The sequence below is a fragment of the Sorex araneus genome, chromosome 2 (genome assembly GCF_027595985.1).
Source record: "Sorex araneus isolate mSorAra2 chromosome 2, mSorAra2.pri, whole genome shotgun sequence".
Classification (NCBI taxonomy): Eukaryota; Metazoa; Chordata; class Mammalia; order Eulipotyphla; family Soricidae; genus Sorex; species Sorex araneus.
Genome location: NC_073303.1, coordinates 10,580,435 through 10,602,902, shown reverse-complemented (window position 1 = coordinate 10,602,902; position 22,468 = coordinate 10,580,435). Strand labels below are relative to the sequence as shown.

The window sequence follows — 22,468 nt, the reverse complement described above, 5'->3', positions numbered from 1 at the left end:
TTTTACTTCCATAGAATGCACAGATCATAAATAAACACTTTTTGAGGTTTGTAGTGTGTGTGTGTGTGTGTGTGTGTGTGTGTGTGTGTGTGTGTGTGTGTGTATGGGCACACCTTGATTTGCTCCGGAATCACACCTGGCACTGTTTAAAGGAACACGTGTTGTTCTGGGGATGGAACCAGGATCAGTCACGTGCAAGATAAGCACCTTATCCCTTATACTATTTCTCTGGCCCATAAATGAATACTTTTCTTATTTTGTTTTTTGGGGCCACACCTGCTGTTTTTCAGGGTCTACTTCTGGATCTGTGCTCAGGGATTACTCCTGGTAGGGCTGGAGGGACCATACAGGTGCTGGGGATTGAACCCAGGTGGGCCACGCCCTACTCCCTGCACTGTCTCTTCCGCCCTGCTGGTTCTCATCTTCTCTCATTTTATCCATTATGTTGTGTCACAGCATCTCACTATAAATTTTGTTTGTATTTCTCTAAGGTCTAATGAATTTGAGCACCGTTGTGTAAGTTTTTTTTTAATAGAAGTGACAGTCATTTAATCAGTCAAGTAACACAGATACAAATAAAACACGGCTGCATTGAATGCTATAGTCTGTTAAGTGACTGAACATCAGCCAACAAGATACCTGAAGTGCTTCACAGGCTATTCCCAAAAGTCCACCAGGTTCTGTGAAAGAAATGCTCCTTATGGGCTGGAGCGGTAGCACAGCGGGTAGGGCATTTGCCTTGCACGCGGCCGACCCGAGTTCGAATCCCAGCATCCCATATGGTCCCCTGAGCACCGCCAGGGGTAATTCCTGAGTGAAGAGCCAGGAGTAACCCCTGTGCATCGCCGGGTGTGACCCAAGAACCAAAAAAAAAAAAAAAAAAAAAAGAAATGCTCCTTATATTTTCCACACAGTATAAAATTTCCACCATTGAGTGTTTTTCCTAATACTGCTTTATATGTCTCTCTGAGATTTTTCTCAAACTTCATAAATTGCTTCCAGAGTGATCAAAGAGAGCAGTATAGTAACTCTAAAAAGACAACTATTATAGAACTTTGAGGATATGTGTTTTGTAATCCTCTGTAAATACCTGACCTTTTCTTAGAAACCAGTCTGGGACATCCACTTGAACAAAAGGCATGTTCAATTATATATGTGTCAACATTTGTAAGACAATTTAAATAATTTTGCAGCATTCAATAATTTACCTTTGTGTATGTTTACTTAGACTTTCTCTTTCACGAAGTTTACTTAGACTTTCTCTTTCACGAAGTCTCTGTGTAAGACATTTACCTGTTGTTCTTTTATGCTCACTGCCTTCCCCCCTTCCCTTCAATTCACTTGCCTATGCCACTCTCAGTTTTTCTTTTTTTTTTTGAGTTTGTTTCTCTGTGAGCATTCCTTCCTCTCTTTATCCAAAACGTAGAGGCAGAATATGTTTCCCCTAGGGTCTGAGTCTCTGTTTTTGCTTATTTTTTTGGTCAGTTAGTTTTTAAGCACCCTCTCAAATAACCCGTTGATTCTCATTTGGAAATTCATTCTCCTAAATGAGCCCAAAGTTCTAGTTTATAGTTCCATTGGATTTCAAAATCCAGCAAGGATTTCTTGAGTAGTTGGAGCAGTACTGGAATCAACTCTGTGTGTGGTGACAGCCTGGAGGATGCGTTTTAAGTGTAAAGAGTTAGAATAATTCCTGTTGGGGTTAACATTGACTAGCAGATAATTTTAGAAAAATGAGGAAAATTTGAAGGTGGTCAAATTGTCTTTTTCTCTCCTAGGGAGAAACTTTTCTGATGTGTGATATCTTTCTGTGTATTTCCACCCTATATTTCCAATTTGCTACTCTCCTGCAGAAATCTTTGTTTCACTTGAAGGTGTCTCTGTTTTCCATGGATTCTTTCCAATTTTCATTACAAAGTCCAGTGTATCTCGTTTTCCCTTCTGGAGAATTGATAACCTTGCCTCCTTTTGCATTCATTCTTCTCAAAGTTCAAGCTGGTGACTTCTATTCCCCACTGATACTCCCCCTGCCCCCTATATCAGTTAATCTCATTCATTTACTCTCCTGGTCATGACCTGACCATTTATTTATTTATTTATTTATTTATTTATTTATTTATTTATTTATTTATTTATCCTTTCTTTTATTCCATCTGGGATAGAAGAAAATGATAATCATCAGATTTTCTGAGACTCTTCTTCCCATCCCCAGTGGTGTATGATGGTTCAGCCAGGCACGCTCTCCAGTCCCTTGTACTATAATCCTGGTCCAAGACCACTTTAAGAAAAAGCCAAAGAAACAAAGATAGGAGAATGTCACTGTTTTAAGTGACATTCCTACATTACCTAGTCCTTTAAACTTCTGAAATTTAATTAATAAATAACTGTCTCGCCTATTATAAATCAACACCATATAAATAATTTTAAAGTGATATTTCATTTTAGCATATAAGTTTTAATAGACAATCACTACATAAATAAGAACCCATGTTTTACAATACATAAAAATAATGAAAATATTAATCAATAGGTTGTAGCTTAAATTTCTCTTCTATATTGTGCTTTATAGCATGCAGTTCTCAACATATATTTTTTGTGCCCATAATCACCCTCTGAAAGTGCTTATTAGTGACTACTTCCAATTTTTTATTCATCCAAATGCTTTCCAAAGAGAAAAACTCTTTGAAAATTAAAAACAAAAATCAAATAGACATTTCCAGATTGTCTAACAATTGCCAACCCTGAATGCATGTTAGAAATCTTGAACAGCATCTAAAAATATCAGTGTTTTCTGGTTTGTATCCAGGGCTGGAACAATAGCACAGAGGATAGGGCATTTGCCTTGCACGTGGCCGACCTGGGTTCAATTCCCCTGTCCATCTCAGACAGCGCGGCAAGCTATTGAGAGTATCCCGCCCGCACGGCAGAGCCTGGCAAGCTATACTTGGCGTATTCGATATGCCAAAAACAGTAATGACAAGTATCACAATGGAGACGTTACTGGTGCCCTCTTGAGCAAATCACTGAACAACTGGATGACAGTGCTACAGTGCTACCTCAGACCAATTCATTCAAAATTTCTAGAGTAGGGCACATTCGTTGCTACACTTGAAGATTTCCCAGAGGGAACAGCCAGAGTTGAGAAATGTTGAGACTATGACAAAAAATGTGAAGGAATAATGACAATCAGTAAAAAAGTTAGAAAATTAATGATCTATAGTACATTTATATTTGCAATTTTATATATTCACAGACGAGTAAGGGGCCTCTCTTTGGCCCAGCCCTGGATTTCTGCTTTTCCAAATGTGAGGTAAAAGACCAAGCCAAGCACATTAATGGCAGCAGACAGGAAAAAGACATTCCTCCATCCAGACACAGAATCCTAGAGATACAAAGCACAGAATCATTACTCTCAAAGTAGTACCAGCACTTCTCCACCAGCACTAAAATCCCACTACTTTGTGTATAGCTGCATTGATCTATAAACAATACATGAAAAATTATACAATAGTTTCTTAATGTCTTACATTGCTTAAAAGGATTTTATAACATCATGACACTCGGCAGTAAAATGATTCTAAGATAAGTATTGGGGTCTGATTGGGGATTTAACTCCCCAAAGATTAATTTACACTAAGGATTTTCTGGAAAGTTGTATTTTTGCCATTTATAAAAATATACTACTTAGTTAAAATCAAACCTAAATGACTTTTTTTTTGCTTTTTTAGGTCACACCCGGTGATGCACAGGGGTCACTCCTGGCTTGGCACTCAGGAATTACCCCTGGCAATGCTCAGGGGACCACATGGGATGCTGGGAATCGAAACTGGGTTGGCCGAGTGCAAGGCAAATGCCCTACCCATAGTGCTATTGCTCCACCCCCCTAAATGACATTTTAAAGATCTTATTCTTGTGTTATGTTTTTGGCTAGGGCTATTGACATCAATCACTATATCCCTTCAGCTGAGCATTTCAATACTGCATGAACTTGAGTTTCTGCCTTTTATCCCTCTCATAGAGGCTTCATAAAATACAATCATTTCTGGTGTTGTAATCTGTGTGCATGACTAGCAATTTGAGTCAACAATTAACCTGAAAGCTAGATACAGAGAAATGTATGAAGGACATTTTATTTGTAAACTGATTCTTCTTGTTCCAGTCTGGTCCTGCTATTTCAACTTACCTACCAGCTCACATTTGACACCAAGAAAACTCAGTTGGCAAAATTTCCCATTAGGTCACAAACCACTCTTTTGGCCTCTTCCTCAGTTGATCTCTGGACTCTTTGTGTTTTCATTTCATAATTTCTTTACATTGAAATTAATCCAAAAAGATTAATTAATCTTCCCATTCTGTTCCTCTCTCCCCTCTCTCGTCATTCCTTTATAGGTTTCATTCACTCTGTCAAGCTTTTGGTGCCCTAGAAAATCACATCTGCTGTTTTACCTGCACTATTTATTTTCATCAACCTCCATTTGTTTGTAGAAATTTATCCTATAGTATTCTGGGAAACCTAATCTAAATGACATTAGTCCAGTGTAAGTAATATATTGAAATCCATGCTTGTTTTCACTATCAAATCATACAGTTCTCTAGAGCAGGGATCCCAAATACAATAGCATAGCGGGTAGGGCATTTGCCTTGCACTTGGCCGACCAGGGTTTGATTCCTCAGCCCCTCTAGGAGAGCCCAGCAAGCTACTGAAGAGTATCCCACCCACACAGCAGAGCCTGACAAGCTACCTGTGGCATATTTGATATGCCAAAAACAGTAACAACAAGTCTCACAGTGGAGACGTTACTGGTGCTTGCTTGTGCACACTGATGAACAATGGATGACAGTGCTACAGTCTAAAACGACACCTGCCACCCACAGATGTTCTAACTGGCCCCACCTGACTGATAAGGAATCCAGTGGTAGTGGAAGAGATTATTCCTGCGATGAGTCCAAATCCCCTTGAGATTCCCATGAGGAAACTTGCGTATCTGTGGGGAGACGGTTTTGTAAATTAATTTAAGTGAACAAAGCTTATAGCCTTTAAGGAACTCAGCTTTAAGACAATTCAACACTAAAGAGAAAGTCATTATGCTGAAGGACAATTTAATAAAGACATTGATCTGTTTGCCAAACCTGAAATCGTCATTCTGCTGAGTTCACAATCTGGAGCCCACCGTAGCTTCACAGAGTGATAGGCACCCTGTGCAGGAGATATAACAATCGATTCTGCCTTGATTCCAATCCCAACTCTGCTGCTGTTTGGCCTTAGACATGCCATGTCCTCACCCCAACCTTGTGTAGTTGTGTAGATGAGATGTGTTGAAATATGAGAAGGCTTTTATGTCAGATCATGGCCAACTGCCCTCCTATCTGGCAGTTGAAAACCACCTGTTAGCTTTTCCAAATCAGACATGTATTCTTTTCCAGTGCACATAGTCTAATATCTGATAGGGCTCACTGGCTTGGAAAGATTTTTACCCAAATGGTTAGCAACCAAGATAGAGAACTGTTGTTTTTAAAATAAAAGCCACACCCCTAGGTCAACCACAGAATAAATAAAACCCTAAATAAAAACAACCTTGGATAAACCCAAAGTTGTTAATACTAAAGCATGAGAACCACACTACAATAATTAATCTTAAAATTTGTTAAGGAGGGGGCTGGAGTGATAGTACAGTGAATAGGGCAATTGCCTTGCACATGGCCGACCCATGTTCAATCCCTGGCATCCCATATAGTCCCTTGAACACGCCAGGAGTAATTCCTGAGTGCAGAATCAAGAGTAACCCCTGAGCACTGCCAGCTGTGACCCTAAAAGGAAAAAAAAAGTTAAGAAGTGGCCAGAGCACATCCCATATGGTCCCCTGAGCACTGCCAGGAGTGACTCCTGAGTGCAAATCCAGGAGTCCCTTCTGAGCACCTCTGGGTGTGGTTTCCAAACCAGAAACAAAAAAACAAATAAAAAAATTTGTTAAGGACTCAGGCTGAGTGGGAGACATGGAACCTTGAGGACATTAGTCAGGGAAGTTGACACTGCTAGTGGGATTTGTTGGAACATTGTATGCCTGAAAATCTAATATGGACACAATAGTAAATCATGATGCATAAATTAAAAATTATTTTTAAAGAGTCTCAGGTCAAGATCTCATGATGACATTTTGAGTTATTTGTAATTATTTGGAAATCATTTAGTGCATGTCAGCAACACAAAGGAAGGAATTGTGAAAGACTGGGACCCAACACCTCTGGAACAGACTAGACTGGAGGAATAGACAGGAAGACCGGGAGTGGACGGGTAAAGATCTTACCTGGGGGCGACATCTAAGGTGTTGATGATGAATCCTGAGTCACAGAGATTGCTAGTCCCAGGAATAAGTATTAACAGAATAATGGTTGTCAGGTAACTGGAAGCCACAAAGGGTAGGGCCACCGCACACAGTGACGGCAGGAGAAGCCCTAAGAAATGAGGACACACTATCAGGGTCCCTCTCAGACAATGAGCAGAAGGGGGAATGGATTAATTAATACCGTCCACACATCCTTACCTAAGGATGAAAAGAGTTTTCGTACGGTGATTAATTTGAGAAGATTTCGAGACAGAAGGAAATCTGCTAACTGGCCTCCTAGAATTGTGCAACTCGAGGCAGCAATGAAAGGCAGGGAAGACAGAACCCCACTCTGAAAGAAGGAAATTGGCACCATGAACATAGAGATCCATTCAGTTACACAGACCAAGCCTTACCCCCCGCCCTCTCACCTCTGAAATTTTGAGTTATTTTCAAGAAATTAGCATTATTTTCTACTAAGAAGAAAACTGCTTCGGGGAAGAAGACCAGAACTTTTTTCATACTGGTTTCCAGAGAAAAACAGAGTTAGTTTTTAAGGAAATTTGAAGAATCAGCTAGGGTGGCGGTGTAGTGTACTGGCTAAGAAAGAACTTGCTATAGGTCTACCATTCCGCAGTTATATAATTCAGGACAAAATCATTTTATCTCTTTGTGTACCCATTTTCACAGATGCCATGGGAATCACAGTTTCCATAAAGGTCAATATGAGGGTTCAATGAGTGGTTATGTGCAAAGCCAGATGTACAGCCGGCATAGAATTATTTCTCCTTGTTCCATTATCATTGCCATAGAGGTATTCAAAGTATACTCACATCTCTGATATTCACATGGAGCACAGATCTGATGTAGGTTGGTAGGTATGTGATGATTATGGTGCATAACCAGAAATGGCTGAAAAAACCAATGAAAATAGCCCAAAGTGGTAGGCATCTGACCATAGACTTTATGGGGACAGATCGTCTAGGAGAACTGGACTGAAAAAAAGTGTAATCAGCATAGGTTATTCGGACAGGCAGGGCGGTACTCCCCCAGGAGCCCCACGCTCTGCCCTGGAGATCTCCGCATGGCGCACAGGTAGAAGAGATGCGCAATACCTGCTGAGTCAGCGAGGATGTGATGTGCTCCTTTTCCCGCGCACTTATGCATGGGTGATGCATCGGGTCATCATAAATCACTGTGAACCACAGGAGACAGCAGACACAACCAATGCTACCTGGGAAACCGGGATGAAATTAGTTCTCAGATAGATTCAAGAAGAGCATGTCCTCTGAAGTGACACATCTGTCTACCTCCTTGCACACACGTATCATTTTATGACCAGACTTCAATTCCTCCATAAATCTCCTTTAGCAGAAGCTCTCCAGATAACATCTCTCAAATATAGAGTGCCATTTGTCAACCCCAGAGCACTATGGAGTTGTGAACATGAACATGACTGTACTATTGTGAGGCACATTACTTAGGTCTTAAGATTCCAATGGTTATAGACTTAAGTGTTGCTAGTAGAAATTTTGTTGTCATTGATGTTGTTTGGATCACACCCAGTGATGCTCAGGGATTAATCCTGGCTCTGCACTCAGGAATTAATCTTGGTGGTGCTCAGAGGTTCATATGGGATGCCGGGGATCAAATATGGGTTAGTTGCCTCCAAGGCAAATGGCTCTACCAACCATACTATAGCTATGGCCTAACTAGTAGAAAATTTTAATGTACAAATTGTTGTAATTTTTAAAAAGACTAACTAGTAAGGAATGAATAAGGAAATAGGCATATATGCAGGGACCAACATGCCACAAAATCAGTATGGCAAAAAAAATTTTTTTAAATGCATCTGTAATTGACAATATTATTTGTAGTTGAGCAACATAGCCATTGCAAACTTTCAAAATAAGTCTGTCTTCATGAAGAGTTATTATGCTAAGTGAAATGAGTCAGAAAGAGAGGGACAGTCATCGAAGGACTGCACTCATTTATGGAGTATAGAATAACGTCACAAGAGGCTGACACCAAAGGACAGTAGATTCAAGGGCCACGGGAACTTACCCATAGCTGGAAGCCTGCTTCATGAGCAGAGGGGAGAAGGCAGATGGAATAGAGAAGGGATCACTAAGAAAATGATAGCTAGAGGAACCAGTTGGGATGGGAGATGCATGCCGAAAGTAGATAATGGACCAAACATGATGATCTCTCAGTGTCTGTGTTGCAAGCCATAATGCTCAAACATAGAGAGAGATTATGGGGAATATTGTCTGCCATAGATGCAGAGGGAGGGTGGGAAAGGGGGGGTATACCTGGGATATTGGTGGTGGGGAACGTGCACTGGTGGAGGAAGGGGTGTTTGATCACTGTGTGATTATAACCCAAAGATAAAAGCTTGTAACTATCTCATGGTGATTCAATAAAATTTAAAAAAATTTTTAAAAAGTCTGTCTTGGCAATACCTAGTTAGAATGGATAGATGAAAATGACCCAGGAAAACCATTTATTAATGACCCCATTTGTATATAACAAGAAAACTGAAACTAGTCTCATTACCGAGACTTATCAGGAATCCAAGTTGTCATGAATCCAAAGAAAAGCTACGTCAAAAAACTTTAAATTTAAGTTAGCAAGATCCACCTGGTAGAGACTATACTAGGGGTTCCTTGGCAAAAATAATAATTAAAACTAAATATAGTGACACATTGAAAGGTCACTTTACCAACTTGGACATCACCCTGTGTGACAATTAGACTTGGCGTTTTACATGGAGAGGTAATAGATTCTACAAGATGCCTGGGTGTAGAAAGGCAGGCTCCTGATTTCTCAGAGGATGCCATCATGCATAGTCATCCAGAAAGTGACAGCTCCCTCCTAAAATTCCTAATCATCTTCCATTGAAAGGGATATTTTCTCTCATCAGAGAAGGATTTCATTGATGGATAAAGTGAAAATCAAAATTAATTCCTGTAAATCAGAGAAAATAGAGAAAGTGACTCACCAAATATGTAGAAGATAAAAGGCCAGCCCAAGGCCTGTGAGATTAGTCCCCCAACACAGAGGATGATGAAAGAGCCAAAAGCTGACCCTAAAGAGATGAAAGGGAAAAAAACCCAGATTAGAAAAATTGCAAAGTCAAACACTACAGTACTCGGACTTTGTCTCAGCAGAGTAGTGGCTAATGTGAAACTGGTAGAAAATGAGTCATTTCTTTCTTTCTCAAAGCTTCCCCACAACAAAGTCACGTGAAGTACAAGACAAACAATAATACAAATTATAAAGACATGCCTCCTGAGATATCATTGAATCCTCAACACCAGCATGATCAGATCAAATCTGTTACGTTTAGCATAGGAACACTGTAACCATTGCCCTCCAGTTCCCCCTCCAATTAGAGTTCCATTCTGAACATCTTCAGTTGGAAGATGGAGGGATGAGTACTTGAGTATTGTTTAACTGAAATGTAATTAGGAACGTATATAAGTCTGTAACTGTATCTCTCAATTAAAAAAATTAAGTTATATTAAATAAAAAAGGGGGGAAAAGGAAATTGGAGACAAAAAAGGAAATTTGTACAAAAATTGATGATGGAGTCCTTTAAGGAGTTTTTGGCCTGTCTGCATTCAGATAGTTTATTAAATTGCTTATGTTAATTCTTTTCCTTGTAAAATGAGAGTTAAAAGCAGTGTTTTTATCAGAAGCTCTGAGGATGGACTCAGAATAGTAAAGAATATAGAATAATGTGGTTTGTTTTCTTTTTGGGTCGCATCCAGCGATGCACAGGTATTACTCCTGGCTCTGTGCTCAGGAATTACTCCTGGCCATGCTCAGGGGATCATATGGGATGCTGAGATTCGAATTCGGGTTGGCCGAGTGCAAGGCAAATGCCCTAGCCACTGTGCAAACCCCCTTGCCCAGAATAATGTGGGTTTTAAAAATAAACTTTCTGGCCTATCTCTCCTTACTACTTTGAATTCTAATAGTCTTATTAGAATTTTAATTTTTTAAAATCCCCCTTCTCATCTTTGCTGCATTGGTGTTTATACAGTCTATTTGATCTTCTTCTACTTATGCAAATTTTTTTTAAAAAAATTTTATTGGCGAATCACCGTGAGGAACAGTTATAGACTTACAAACTTCTGTGCTACATTTCAGTCATACAATGGTCAAGTATCCATCCCTCCACCAGTACCCATTTTCCACCACCAATGGTCCCAGCATCCCTCCCACCACCCCGACCCCATTTCCCCTTCCCCCGCCCCGCCTCTGTGGCAGGGCATTCCCTTTTGCTCTCTCTCTCCTTTTGGGTGTCGTGGTTTGCAATAGAGGTATTGAGTAGTCATCATGTTCGGTCTATAGTCTGCTTTCAGGGTGCGTCTCCCATCCCGAGTGGATCCTCCTAGCACCATTTACTTGGTGATCCCTTCTCTAACTGAACTGCCTTTTCCCTCAGTGCATGAGGCTAGCTTCTAGGCTGAGGAGCAATCCTCCCAGTATTTATCTTTAATAATCTTGCATGTTAGTCTCCCTTCTGTTACTTTATATTCCACAGATGAGTGCAATTTTTCTATGTCTGTCCCTGTATTTCTGACTCATTTTGCTTAACATGATACTTTCCATGTTGATCCACCTATATGCGAATTTCATGACTTCATCTTTTCTAACAGCTGCATAGTATTCCATTGTGTAGATGTACCAGAGTTTCTTTAGCCAGTATGAAATTTCACTTACCATGCTTTTATGACTATCCTTTCTCACAATGGCAATTTCTATTTTTGAACTCCAGTGGCTTTTGTAATATGGACTTACCTTTCATATTTTTTTTATGTAGCTGTCTTGTATGCAAGATTTTGGTAGTACTTTTTTCCTTCTCTCAAAAACCAAAGAAAGATGTGATGAGGTAAAGCAGATTTTAGAGGTGAATTCATAGTTATAAGTATATATGAATAGACATACAGATAATATATACAAAAATTCATATTTTTTATTCACTTATTTACTTACCTGATCCTGCAATGCTGGTGAGCTTGCTCCGTTCAAGTGGAGGAGCCCATTTGGCCCAAATTGTAAACTGACCTGTCCATGCCATTCCCTGAAATAAAAATCATTTAAATAAGCCTTTTATTTCTGGCAGAATTCAGAATTCGGGGATGTGATCCACTGAGAATGTGAAAGCATCTCTATACCTGAGCCATGCCCTGAACTGTACGAATAACAATAACCACAATCACTCCAAAGTCTGCGGCCAACGGTGTTAAGAGGGCGAGAAGGGAGGAGACCAACAAGCCGGTGCCCAGCATCCTTTTTGCTCCAAATATTCCTGCTAAATATCCACTTGGAATCAGAGTCAGTATAATCCCGTAGCTGATGGAGCTAAAGATGATACCCTGGGTCTCTGGGCTCCATTCATATACAGAGACCTGGGAGGGGGGCAGGAAAATAAAAGGAAAATTCTTTGCTAAGTTCTTTCACACAAATTTGCTTTATGGCCAGAGCTACTAGGATTGGTGGACCCTACTATAAGATATATTTTTTTCTGTATTTTCTCACTTATCCAAATAACCTCTATGCCTTTAGATGCCCTCTCTCAGAAGAGAACAAAAACAGAAAATGAAAAAGAAAAGAGATGAAGAAAGTACAAGAATGAGAGGGAGATAAAAGTGAAAGGAAAGATATTATCACCAATATCTCAGCAACTACAATGACCAGAGACCCCATAGAGGTAATTAAAACCACTGAGAAAGCTGAGAAAGGGCTTCTATCACTCTGTCTTGGGACAACTGGGTGACGTGTTGATTCTCATTTCAAAGAATAAGAAAAATATAACTTTATGGAAGTCTCACTGAAATTAGTCCCTAAATCAAGTTGAGAAATTATAATCTGTCATGGCAAAAATGACTTCTTAAAATACATACTGCACACAAATAATTTCCTTCTGATGTAGCCTACTAAACACGTGACATGCAATAAATTGAAGTAGAGACCTAAGGTATTAAATATTATATTTTATCTATTTCAGCTAACTATAAACGATGTAATATATAGGACTAATGTTAGAATACATGTTTGAGGATGAATACAGGTAAAATATGGATGTTAAAAAGTGAAGAATGGTTTGGGCAGTCTCAAGAAGAAGCAATGCTTGAGCCATTCCTTGAGGAATGACTATTACTCATCTTCCCTCAAGAATGAAATCTTTGTTTTCTTATTATACAAGTAATAGTCATTCTTGCTGGAGAAATAAACAAAAGTGAACTTGCAGCATTTGGAACTATACCAAAGGATGAGAAACTTGACAGGGATTCTGACTTGCTTGAGCAAAGACATTCCTTGCTTTCCTGAACCTTTGAGGGAAGATGAGTGTGTGGGAAGTGGGGCCCAGATTCTGGAGGAACCCAGCAAAGCAAGAGCTATTGTGGCAACTTGAAGGTGTCCTGTATTCTGACGCACAAAAGTGACAATGTGTGGAGTGAAGGAAGAAGAAGAAATATCTGGAAGTAGAAGTCATTATAAGTAATCTGGGTTCAAGGTAAACATAAACACAAGATAGCTTTGGAAATAAACAGTAAGGGATAGTCTAAAAGGAAAAATGCTAAAATTGGGTATAATCATCATTCTCATACGAATATAAAATGAACATATAAAACAGATTTTTTACTTAATCCATTGATTAGTGAGGGATCTGGTAAGATGTTTTAACTGGATTGAAAGAGAATTCAAAGCACCACACACTCACATAAGTAGGGGACCATGGTAAAGTGGATTTTAAATAGATGTCAAATTTGTCCTAGTTAACTGAGAGGCAGGTGAAGGAGACAATGGAATTTTACAATAAAATATTTTTTCAGAGAATTGAACAAGATCAGCTATGTTAGTATTTGTTATATAAAACTTAGAACTGCAAAATGGTTAAAAGAAAAATGCAGAGAATCATAAAGTTGAGTAGAATGATACACACAAACAGTGCCTAGTTGCTCACTGAAAATATCCAGCAATCTGTCCCACCCATACGCCTTACAGTTCCCCTATAATCTCAATTAAATGCTATATTTAGTGATTCTAATTTAAAAATAATCTGTCAATTTTTTTAAATCCCAGAGGTATACACTATCTCAAAGACAAAGGAATTACAACCCTTTATAGTTTGTCATTGGACATTCTTCTATAGAATCTAAATGCAAGACTTCCTCTCAAATAAGGTTTTCCCTTTCAACAAGGAGAATTGTTCTCCATGTACTTACCCCTGCATTAAATTTCTTGATGGGATTATTGAGTGTGTCTACAAAAGGCCCTTCTGCGGAGGCATTCAATAGATCGTGCTGCTGAGTGCCATTCACCATGGCAATCATTGCAATACTCAGACTGACACGCTGGGTTATCATGGTAAAGTTTGAGAAGTGCATGATGAGAGCCAGCCCATAGCGCAATGAACAGAAAATTGAACCTGGAGAACAGAGAAGTCTGCAGCTATGAGACTGCTTTCCTTGCATTCTCCCATTGCTAAATTTAAAAGATTACTTTTGAGAATCTCACACAGATTACTGTTCTTTTTACCGAAGAGCCATAACTACCACCTTTCTTAGCCTTTAGTTGGCTTCAAAACAACCAAGTAAATATGACCTTTTTGTGAGAAGCTTAGAGAAACTGATTGTGGGGGTCAGAGAGACAGTTCAAATGACAGAGCATATGGTTATGTGGGAGCAGGCCATGAGTTTGATCCCTGCTACCACATTAAGAAAACACACAAAAATGTAGTGGAAAAGATTATGTTAATTATGAAACTAATTTAAGTTATGTTAATCATTTGATATTAATATAATTTCTTCCACAGCATTTTTATGTAGTGGAATAATAAATCTGACTGGTTGGAGCTATAGCACAGTGGGTAGGGAGTTTGCCTTGCACGTGGCCGACCCGGGTCCGATTCTTCCACCCCTCTTGGAAGCCCGGCAAGCTACCGAGAGTATCCCACCCACATGGCAGAGCCTGGCAAGCTACGCATGGTATATTCGATATGCCAAAAACAGTAACAACAAGTCTCACAATGGAGACATTACTGGTGCCCACTCCAGCAAATCGATGAGCAAAGGCATGACAGTGATACAGTGACTGAAAAAAGGAGTATTCTGTATCCCTGTAGTTTGCTAAGCTCAGGGCAAGTAGTTGGTATTTGAAGGGATGTTATTGCAGAATTCATATGTAGGTTGGGAGTTCACTCAAGATTCATTCTATCTTTTAGGTTCTGGTACTTTAAAAAATCCTTTGACTTTCTTTTTTTTTTCTTTTGCTTTTTGGGTCACACCCGGCGATGCACAGGGGTTACTCCTGGCTTTGCACTCAGGAATCACCCCTGGCGATCCTCGGGGGACCATATGGGATGCTGGGATTTGAATCCGGGTCGGCCGCATGCAAGGCAAACGCCCTACCCGCTGTGCTATTCCTCCAGCCCCGACTTTATTTCTGATAGGTAACCCAGGAGGGGTCTTGTGGAGGCAGGGAGCAACCAACAGGATGCTGGGCATGAGTTGGAGTTGGTTCAGTAAGTATTATGCCAAAGGAGTCTCTACAAACAGGTGGCATGGTAGATAAAGGAGTAGAGGAGAGCAAAGGTGTATAAAATTGCTGGAAATAATTTTCCATTCTCCCAGAAAGCAATAAGCTAACAAGACAGGTGATTTTACCTTTACTGGTAGATGGCTTCTTGTCCATTTGGCTTCTTTGGGAAATGGTACCACACTTGGTGGTGGAGTTTCCCTCTGCCCTGAATCTCTTTTATCACGACAGGCCTTTATCTATTTGAGAACAATAATCCAAAAAAATGACACACAAATCACCTCACCATGTTTATGTTGCTCTCAGCAGCAGTAACATTTTTGACCTAACATGACAATCATTTATATTTTCACACTAAGCTTCTTCATTGCTCTATTTATAAATTAGTAGATTTTTTTTGGCTTTTTGGGTCACACCCGGCAATGCACAGGGGTTACTCCTGGCTCATGCACTCAGGAATAAACTCCTGGCAGTGCTCAGGGGACCATATGGGATGCTGGGAATCGAACCTGGGTCAGCCGCGTTCAAGGCAAATGCCCTACCTGCTGTGCTATTGCTCCAGCCCCAAATTATTAGATTTTTAAGTAACAAATCTGACTATAAGTTATATAACTTAAAAGCATGCAACTCAAACTTAAAACTTAAAAGCATGCAACTCAAATCCCCAGCATCACATATGGTCCTGCAAGCACCATCAGGGATTATTTGTAAACTCAGAGTCAATAGGTCAAGATCCATCAAATGTGTCCCTTACTTGATCTCTCCCCTCCCCTCCCCAAGCCAAATAAATTCTTCAACCATCTGGTCAATAAGAAAACGTGTGCTTTCTGAGTCGTGTTGTAAGAATTAAAGGAAAGGGGCCAGGAGTTAGCTCAAAGGGCTGCAGTTCATGGTCTGCATGGTGGAGGCCCAGTTCAATCTCTTGCACTGCATGGTGCCCCTGAGCACCACTTGGGGCAGCCCAGAGCATCTCTGAGTGACCCCTCAGTCTAGCTCCAAAACAAACAAGCAAAAATTAATGGGAAATTTGTAAGTGCTTTACCAAACTCAGAGAACCATGCAAAGATAAAGAACAGTGGAACTCAAGAGCTAAGAACAGCCCTAAGGCACCTTTTCACCCTGATCGTAATTTGTCCTCTGCAGCACTATGCTTCATGGGCTCTTCTTTGAACAAGAAGGACATTGTATGACTTTTACACTCATGCACGTACACATATTCTTATTTTTCCTATTTACAGTTTGGAACCTTATTGAACTGAAAGGGTGTACAAAGATCACATTGAGTACGAGCTTTCCATCACACAGATATATTGGTAGGTAAAGAGAATTTATGGGCACCAAGTTGGAATGTTAAATTTGATTATTTGCATACCACACTCTCTTTTGAACGCATACATTTGCACCTTTTAGGAATCTTCCCCATTCCAAGAATATTGCCCGTTTTTATAAGTCATTCCTCAACGAAAGCATCAGTGACTTTATTTTAATTTTTTTATCAACATAACAAATTTATAGGAATGAATTTGTACCTAAAAGTTAAGAAAATTTAATTGTTCATCAGCAAATGAATGAATAAACAAAATACTGTATTCCCATACAATGAAATATTACCCATCTTCTAAGCATCCATGACTTTAAAAACACATATATCATGCTTTTTATGCATAAATATATTTAAAGATTTGCCTTTTTCTGCACATACATTTTGCAATACCTAACTGAATCCCTAATAATCTTTAATTTCTACAATATTTGAATGGAAGTATGGATGAAAAATTTTTGCCTAAAGGCAAGGTGGAATGGGGGGAATGGGATGAGAGGGTGGGAGGGATCATCGATGGTGGAGAATGGGCACTGGTGGAAGGATGGTACTCGAGCATTGTATGACTGAAACACAAGCACAAAAAGCTGTAAGTCTGTAACTGTACCTTACAGTGATTCATTAATAAAAAAAAATTTTCACCCCTAAATATATTATCTTTGGGCCAGGGACGAGGCTTAAGTGGTAGAGCATACATCTTGTATGTCCATGTCCATGGTGTAACGTCTCCATTGTGAGACTTGTTGTTATCGTTTTGGGCATATCGAATATGCCACGGTAGCTTGCCAGGCTCTGCTGTGCGGGCAGGATACTCTTGGTAGCTTGCTGGGCTCTCAGAGAGGGATGGAGGAATCAAACCCTGGTTGATTTCATGCAAGGCAAATGCCCTATCGCTCCAGCCCAACATAATATTTGAGATAAATTAACTTAGCAATAAGGACATCTGGAAGACACAATTAAAATGATTTTTAAAATATTTTTCATAGGATAAAAGAAATCCTTACACTCCAAGACTAGAGCATGTTTTATGCTTGTGTTGATACAGGCCCATTGACAGAAAACAAGATCGCACAAGAGGTATTCTTGTGTGAATGGTGGTCACAGTATTCTTGGTGTTTTTTTCCATATTACCCAGTGAATTTTTTAAATAATTATTAGATACTCATACCCAAGAGAAGCTAAGTATCTTTAACAAAATAAGAATTCGATTTTATTAGCAGTCAGAAGACTTTAATGCTTGCCACAGCTCTAGAATTCTGAGAATAAAGATTTTTATTTTACACTCAGGATAAAGAATTCTGTTTTGAAAAGTTTTGTAATGTTTATTCTTTATTATGATGGACCCAAACAGATAACCAGCTGATAACAAGAGAACGTCCAAACTAGGACACATGGTGACTTTTTGCTCTGACTTGGAAGATGCTCAAGTTTTGCTGACACCTGGATAATTATCAAGAGTTCAGCTCACTGCTTCACACTTGGATCTTAGCTGGAAGCAAATTGGTATGGACATCTGGAGTTTGAACCTGTTTTATTTGATATCCATTATTATGTAAGATCTTAAGAACTGGCTGAAGGCAACTTTTTAACTGTAAGTGCAGCTGCAAAGTTAATATCCCACTTAAAACTTTGCCACTGACCTCTCCAATATGTCTTTCGAACACTGATTTCTGGAGCTGGTAGAAGACTCAGGTATCCTCTGATCCAACCGTACATCTTATTGATGAGCAAACTGTTGTATAGAACATTTGAAAGGTGGCATCTAATCAAAACCTTACAGAGCTAGCATCATGTTTACAGATGCACACCATGCTGCTTTTTCTATCTGTTAATACTATTTTCATCTTATGTTCACATTTTAAGTACAAACTACTTAAATAGAAATTTGTACAAACTACTTAAATAGAAATTTGTACACTTTTGAATTCAGTTTTAGTTGTTTATTCTGAAAGACATCTGATGATAGAAATATTTTCTTTCAAGTTGAAGTTTGGATATTAAAAGATAAAATAAAAATAATTACATTTTCTTCTTTTTTTTTATTTTGTTGTTAGTGGAATCACATCATCACATACTCTCATCACTTTAGTTGTCCTTCCCATTCTATTTACCTTCATGTTTTAAAATGTTACTTTATGTTTTTGTTCAATTTGTAACTTTTCTTATAAGCTTCCTTATTTTATTCACTTGAGATAAATACAGAAATGTGGCAGACCCTACTACAGTCGATTTTTCTTCTGTGATATAATGGAAACTATTTTTCTAAAATCATATTATCACTTGGAATTGTGGGGCATGATAGAGACACAGTTAGAGACTAAAAAATGATTCTTAACCCAATTATAAACATTACCAAAACTGTGCCAGGCAGGAAGGATTTTTCTTAAAATTCATGAATTCTGACTGACGTGGTAATTCAGTGATAGGGACTATATCTCACATGTATGATGATCTGGGTTTGATCCCCAACACCAAAAGCAATCAAAGTGGGTGGATAACACCATCAGGGTTGGAAGTGAACATAGAAAAAGGAATTAAAATGAAAAGATCCTATATCTTGAATATAACTTTGATACAAAAGAGCTGTACTTAATATATAGACAAATATGACTTAAACTCAAGGAAAATAATAGCAGTAGCCTTTTTACTTTCCTTAGTCTAGAGCTTGCCATTTGTTATGATGACTTTCCTATTTCCCTTGGACTTTCTCTAATATCCCGTCTGTCTTGCATCACCTCTATTAGGCAAACCTCCTAGTTTACTCAGAGTAAATGTTACATGTGTTTGAAGGAGCATGAACCTGAAGTTCAAAGGATATGGGGACGACCAAGTTTCCCCCTACCATTTATGATCTCAATAAAACAATGTAAAGTTCACAAATGCTCAGAACTGTAATTGTTTCATAGGGAAAAAATGGACAAAATAATACTCCACAGGACTATTGCTATTAGAAAAAAAAAGCACAAGATATACCTTTGAATATAAAACATTCTATGTCATGAATGTGACTTAGCACAATAATAATAAGCAGTCACAAGACTGACACTTGGGTTCTCACTGATCAGTGCAGGTATATAGCAAATAAAATAAAATATATTTCCATTAAATTATTTTGATTGATTATTAAATCAACTTAATTTTAATTTAATTTAATATTTATTTTTATTTTAAAAGTGAGATCTACTAGATTAGAATCCATGAGATGTATAAGAAAGAAGTGAATCTTGCTACTAACATCAGAGAACATGGGAAGAAATCATTTCATCCATGTTAGGAACTTTGTCTCCTTGCTACTTTGCTGACAGTGCAAAAGTTATTCCAATAGGGGCTGGTGCAATAGCACAGCGGGTAGGGCATTTGCTTTGCACATGACCTACCGAGGTTCGATCCCTGGCATCCCATATGGTCCCTCAAGCTCTGCCAGGAGTAATTCCTGACTGCAGAACCATGAGTAACCCCTGAGCATCACCAGGCATGACCGCAAAAGCCAAAAACCAAAACCAAAACCCAAAACAAGGGAATTATTCCAGTAAATATTTGATCATATTTTCAATTCGCTTAGGAACTTAGTCATGAAAAAAAAGTGGGAAATTATACTAAACATCCATAGTGGGTGACTGAGGAAGGCAAGGTTGTGTCAAAATTGAGGAGTGCCACCTTATTATCTCCATGTTTGCACACGAGGGAATATTGTGATTCTTTGCAGAAATGCTCATTGACAACCAGGCTAAGTGACACCCTCCAGGCTCAGACATGCTTTGGATTCAGGATTTTCCCCAGCAAAGTAGAGAGAGGACTGAAGGCAACTTTTCCCCCTCCACATCATGTTCTTTCCTTTCTAGCTTTCCATCTTAGCACCAATAGGCAACGATCATTGTATCTCTGGGCACTTTTCCTCCAGTGTACAGTGAAGGCAACAAGCCCGACAATCTCTAAAAATGCACAAGTTCTCTTGCCTTCAGAATCATTCACAGCTTCAGTCATATTTCCCTTTTCTTGAAAGAGAATTTTAAATATAGAGAGAAATCTAAAAAAAGTCTCATTAATCACAGTCCCCAAACCTAAACCTTGTTAGATCAAACCGTGTTTTTATTTTATTTCCCAGCTAAAACACATCCAACTCAGTAGACTGTCCCAGTGAGCACTCACATAATCCTTGGAGAACTGACCGTTGTCCATTGGCACTAGTAGCCTCTCAATCCTTGTGCTAGGGTGTTGGTTGAATGGATTACCTTTTAAATGAAAGTCTCTTCGCTCTGGAGGCAGAAACCGTTCCCGATGGAGATCCTTAAACTGTCAGATCTTCCTCTAGCTTCCCCTCAAACTGTTACCTCCCATCAATGGATCAATGATTAGTAATTATCCTCCTACTCAAATAGAAGAAAAGCACTTACCTTCACCATTAAACCAGTATTTTAAGCCCTAGACAATAAAGCTACCTTGAAGAAAGGGTGTTTCTGTCCTTTTTTGTTTTACAAATAATTCTGCAGTTTCACAAGGATAAATAATGAACCACGTGGCAACCAGACAGCAGTAGGTTTAGCCCCACGATATCAGGACAGAGGGCCTGGTTTTTGGCTGTGCTGCTTAATTTTTAACTTGATTTTCAAGTACTCACAGACACAGTCTCTCAAAAGACAGCACCGTATTTTCCTGCTTTGAACTGTGTGTACAACCAAGAAAGTCAACACGTCTTTTTCCTGAAGTGCAGGTGATCTGGAGTGTAGGGTTCTAGGATTGCAGTCGAAGGTCAGACCAACTTTCACTTCCTACTGTTTTCTGTGACCTTTAAGTTGCTGCATCTCTTTAATTTAGATTAAATTGTGTCTATATTAGTGTCTATATTAGTAAGGCTAAGATGTAAGGCTCAACTCATAGATGAGGAGAAATGTGAAGAAAACACTTCTATAAACTAAAATGAGATTAATTTTTTTTTAAAAACCAGCTAGGCATAAGCACTTGTTGACACATCCTAATAATTGTGAATTTTGATTTTTTCCATTACCTGTCATCTTCCTGACTCCTGACTATAACGCTCTCTTTGTGATTCATAGTTTTGAATAGTAGTAGTCACTGGCTCTCCGCAGCTGTACTCCTGACCCTGACATATAAAGAGGAACTTGCCCTGTCTGGCTGTATCAGCTTCAAGCTACCTTACTTGACTTCTGTTAGAGATAAGTTTTATCCTACTACCCCAGAGAGTACTAGGATTAGAATTTTAGCTTCTCAGTTGCTCAAACTTAGTTGTTTTTTTTTTAATTGCTGCTGTAATAAATCAGCATAAACTTAATGGTTTAAAGTAACATATACTTAGTCCTATCATAATGGAAGTTCAGAAGTTCAAAATGGGTTTACTGGATTAAAAACCAAGGAAGAGCACACTTTCTCAGGGTACTTTAGGGGAGAAGCCATTTCCAAACCTTTCCCATCTTTTAGAGGTCACGAGCATGGCTTGACACCCAATTCTACATCTTGAAAGGAAACAGCATTGCATTTTCAAGTTTTTCTCCCTCACTCTGACCCTCCCATTTTCTTCTTGTAAAATACATATTGTGAACAAAGCGATTTAAAAACAAGGTCTTTCTAATTTGTCTATAAACATCAAGAATAATATTAGAGCTGGAGCAATATTACAGCTGGTAAGGCTGCCTTTCACATGGCTGACCTGGGTTCAATCCTTGACACCCCAGGGAGTCCCCGAAGCCCCACCACGAGTGATACTTGTGTGCATACCTGAGCACTGCTGGGTGTGGCCCCCAAACAAACAAACAAACAAACAAACAAACAAACAAACAAAAAATCATCAAGAATAACATTGCAGAAAAGATTCAAAATCCTTAAAATATCAAGTTTCTCGTGTCTGGTATTACGAGTTGTTTCTAAGCAGAGCATTTCAATTCCACATTTGTTTCTTTTCTTTGTTTTTTTTTTTCTTGTTTAGAGAATTTGCTTTGTTCCTGACACAGTGCTAACTTCTGAGAACTGAGAATACCAGTTTGTTTCAGACCTGGCCTATAACTTCACAGAGTTCAGAGTCCAGTGAGAAAGTGTATACACACAAAACAGTTCACTCATATGAAGGGGAATAAAAACAAATACTGACATGCATAGGGTTGTAGGAGAGAGAAAATAAGGACTCCAAACAACTGGGTGTCAGAGGGAGGCTTCCTGGAAAAGGGAAGGGGGACTGTGGTCAGTCCTCAGGTGTTAATGAGTCAGTAACATAGAAATGACCCTCCAGAAAGAACAAAGCCACAGATGCTTGGTGTGT

The 22,468-nt window shown here is 39.0% G+C and overlaps 1 protein-coding gene across 1 annotated transcript; it reads right to left on the bottom strand.

Moving 5' to 3' along the window:
* Positions 1–3,247: 3,247 nt before the first annotated feature.
* Positions 3,248–20,514, bottom strand: SLC17A2 (solute carrier family 17 member 2). The gene is made up of 12 exons (XM_004621980.2): positions 20,430–20,514; positions 15,005–15,115; positions 13,565–13,767; positions 11,510–11,743; positions 11,328–11,415; positions 9,325–9,411; positions 7,439–7,557; positions 7,157–7,318; positions 6,543–6,675; positions 6,306–6,453; positions 4,895–4,985; positions 3,248–3,382 (listed from the first exon to the last, which is right to left on the bottom strand). The coding sequence occupies exons 2-12, from the start codon at positions 15,030–15,032 to the stop codon at positions 3,248–3,250; spliced, it is 1,428 nt and encodes a 475-aa protein (XP_004622037.1). The 5' UTR covers positions 15,033–15,115; positions 20,430–20,514.
* Between the last annotated feature and the right edge of the window lie 1,954 nt (positions 20,515–22,468).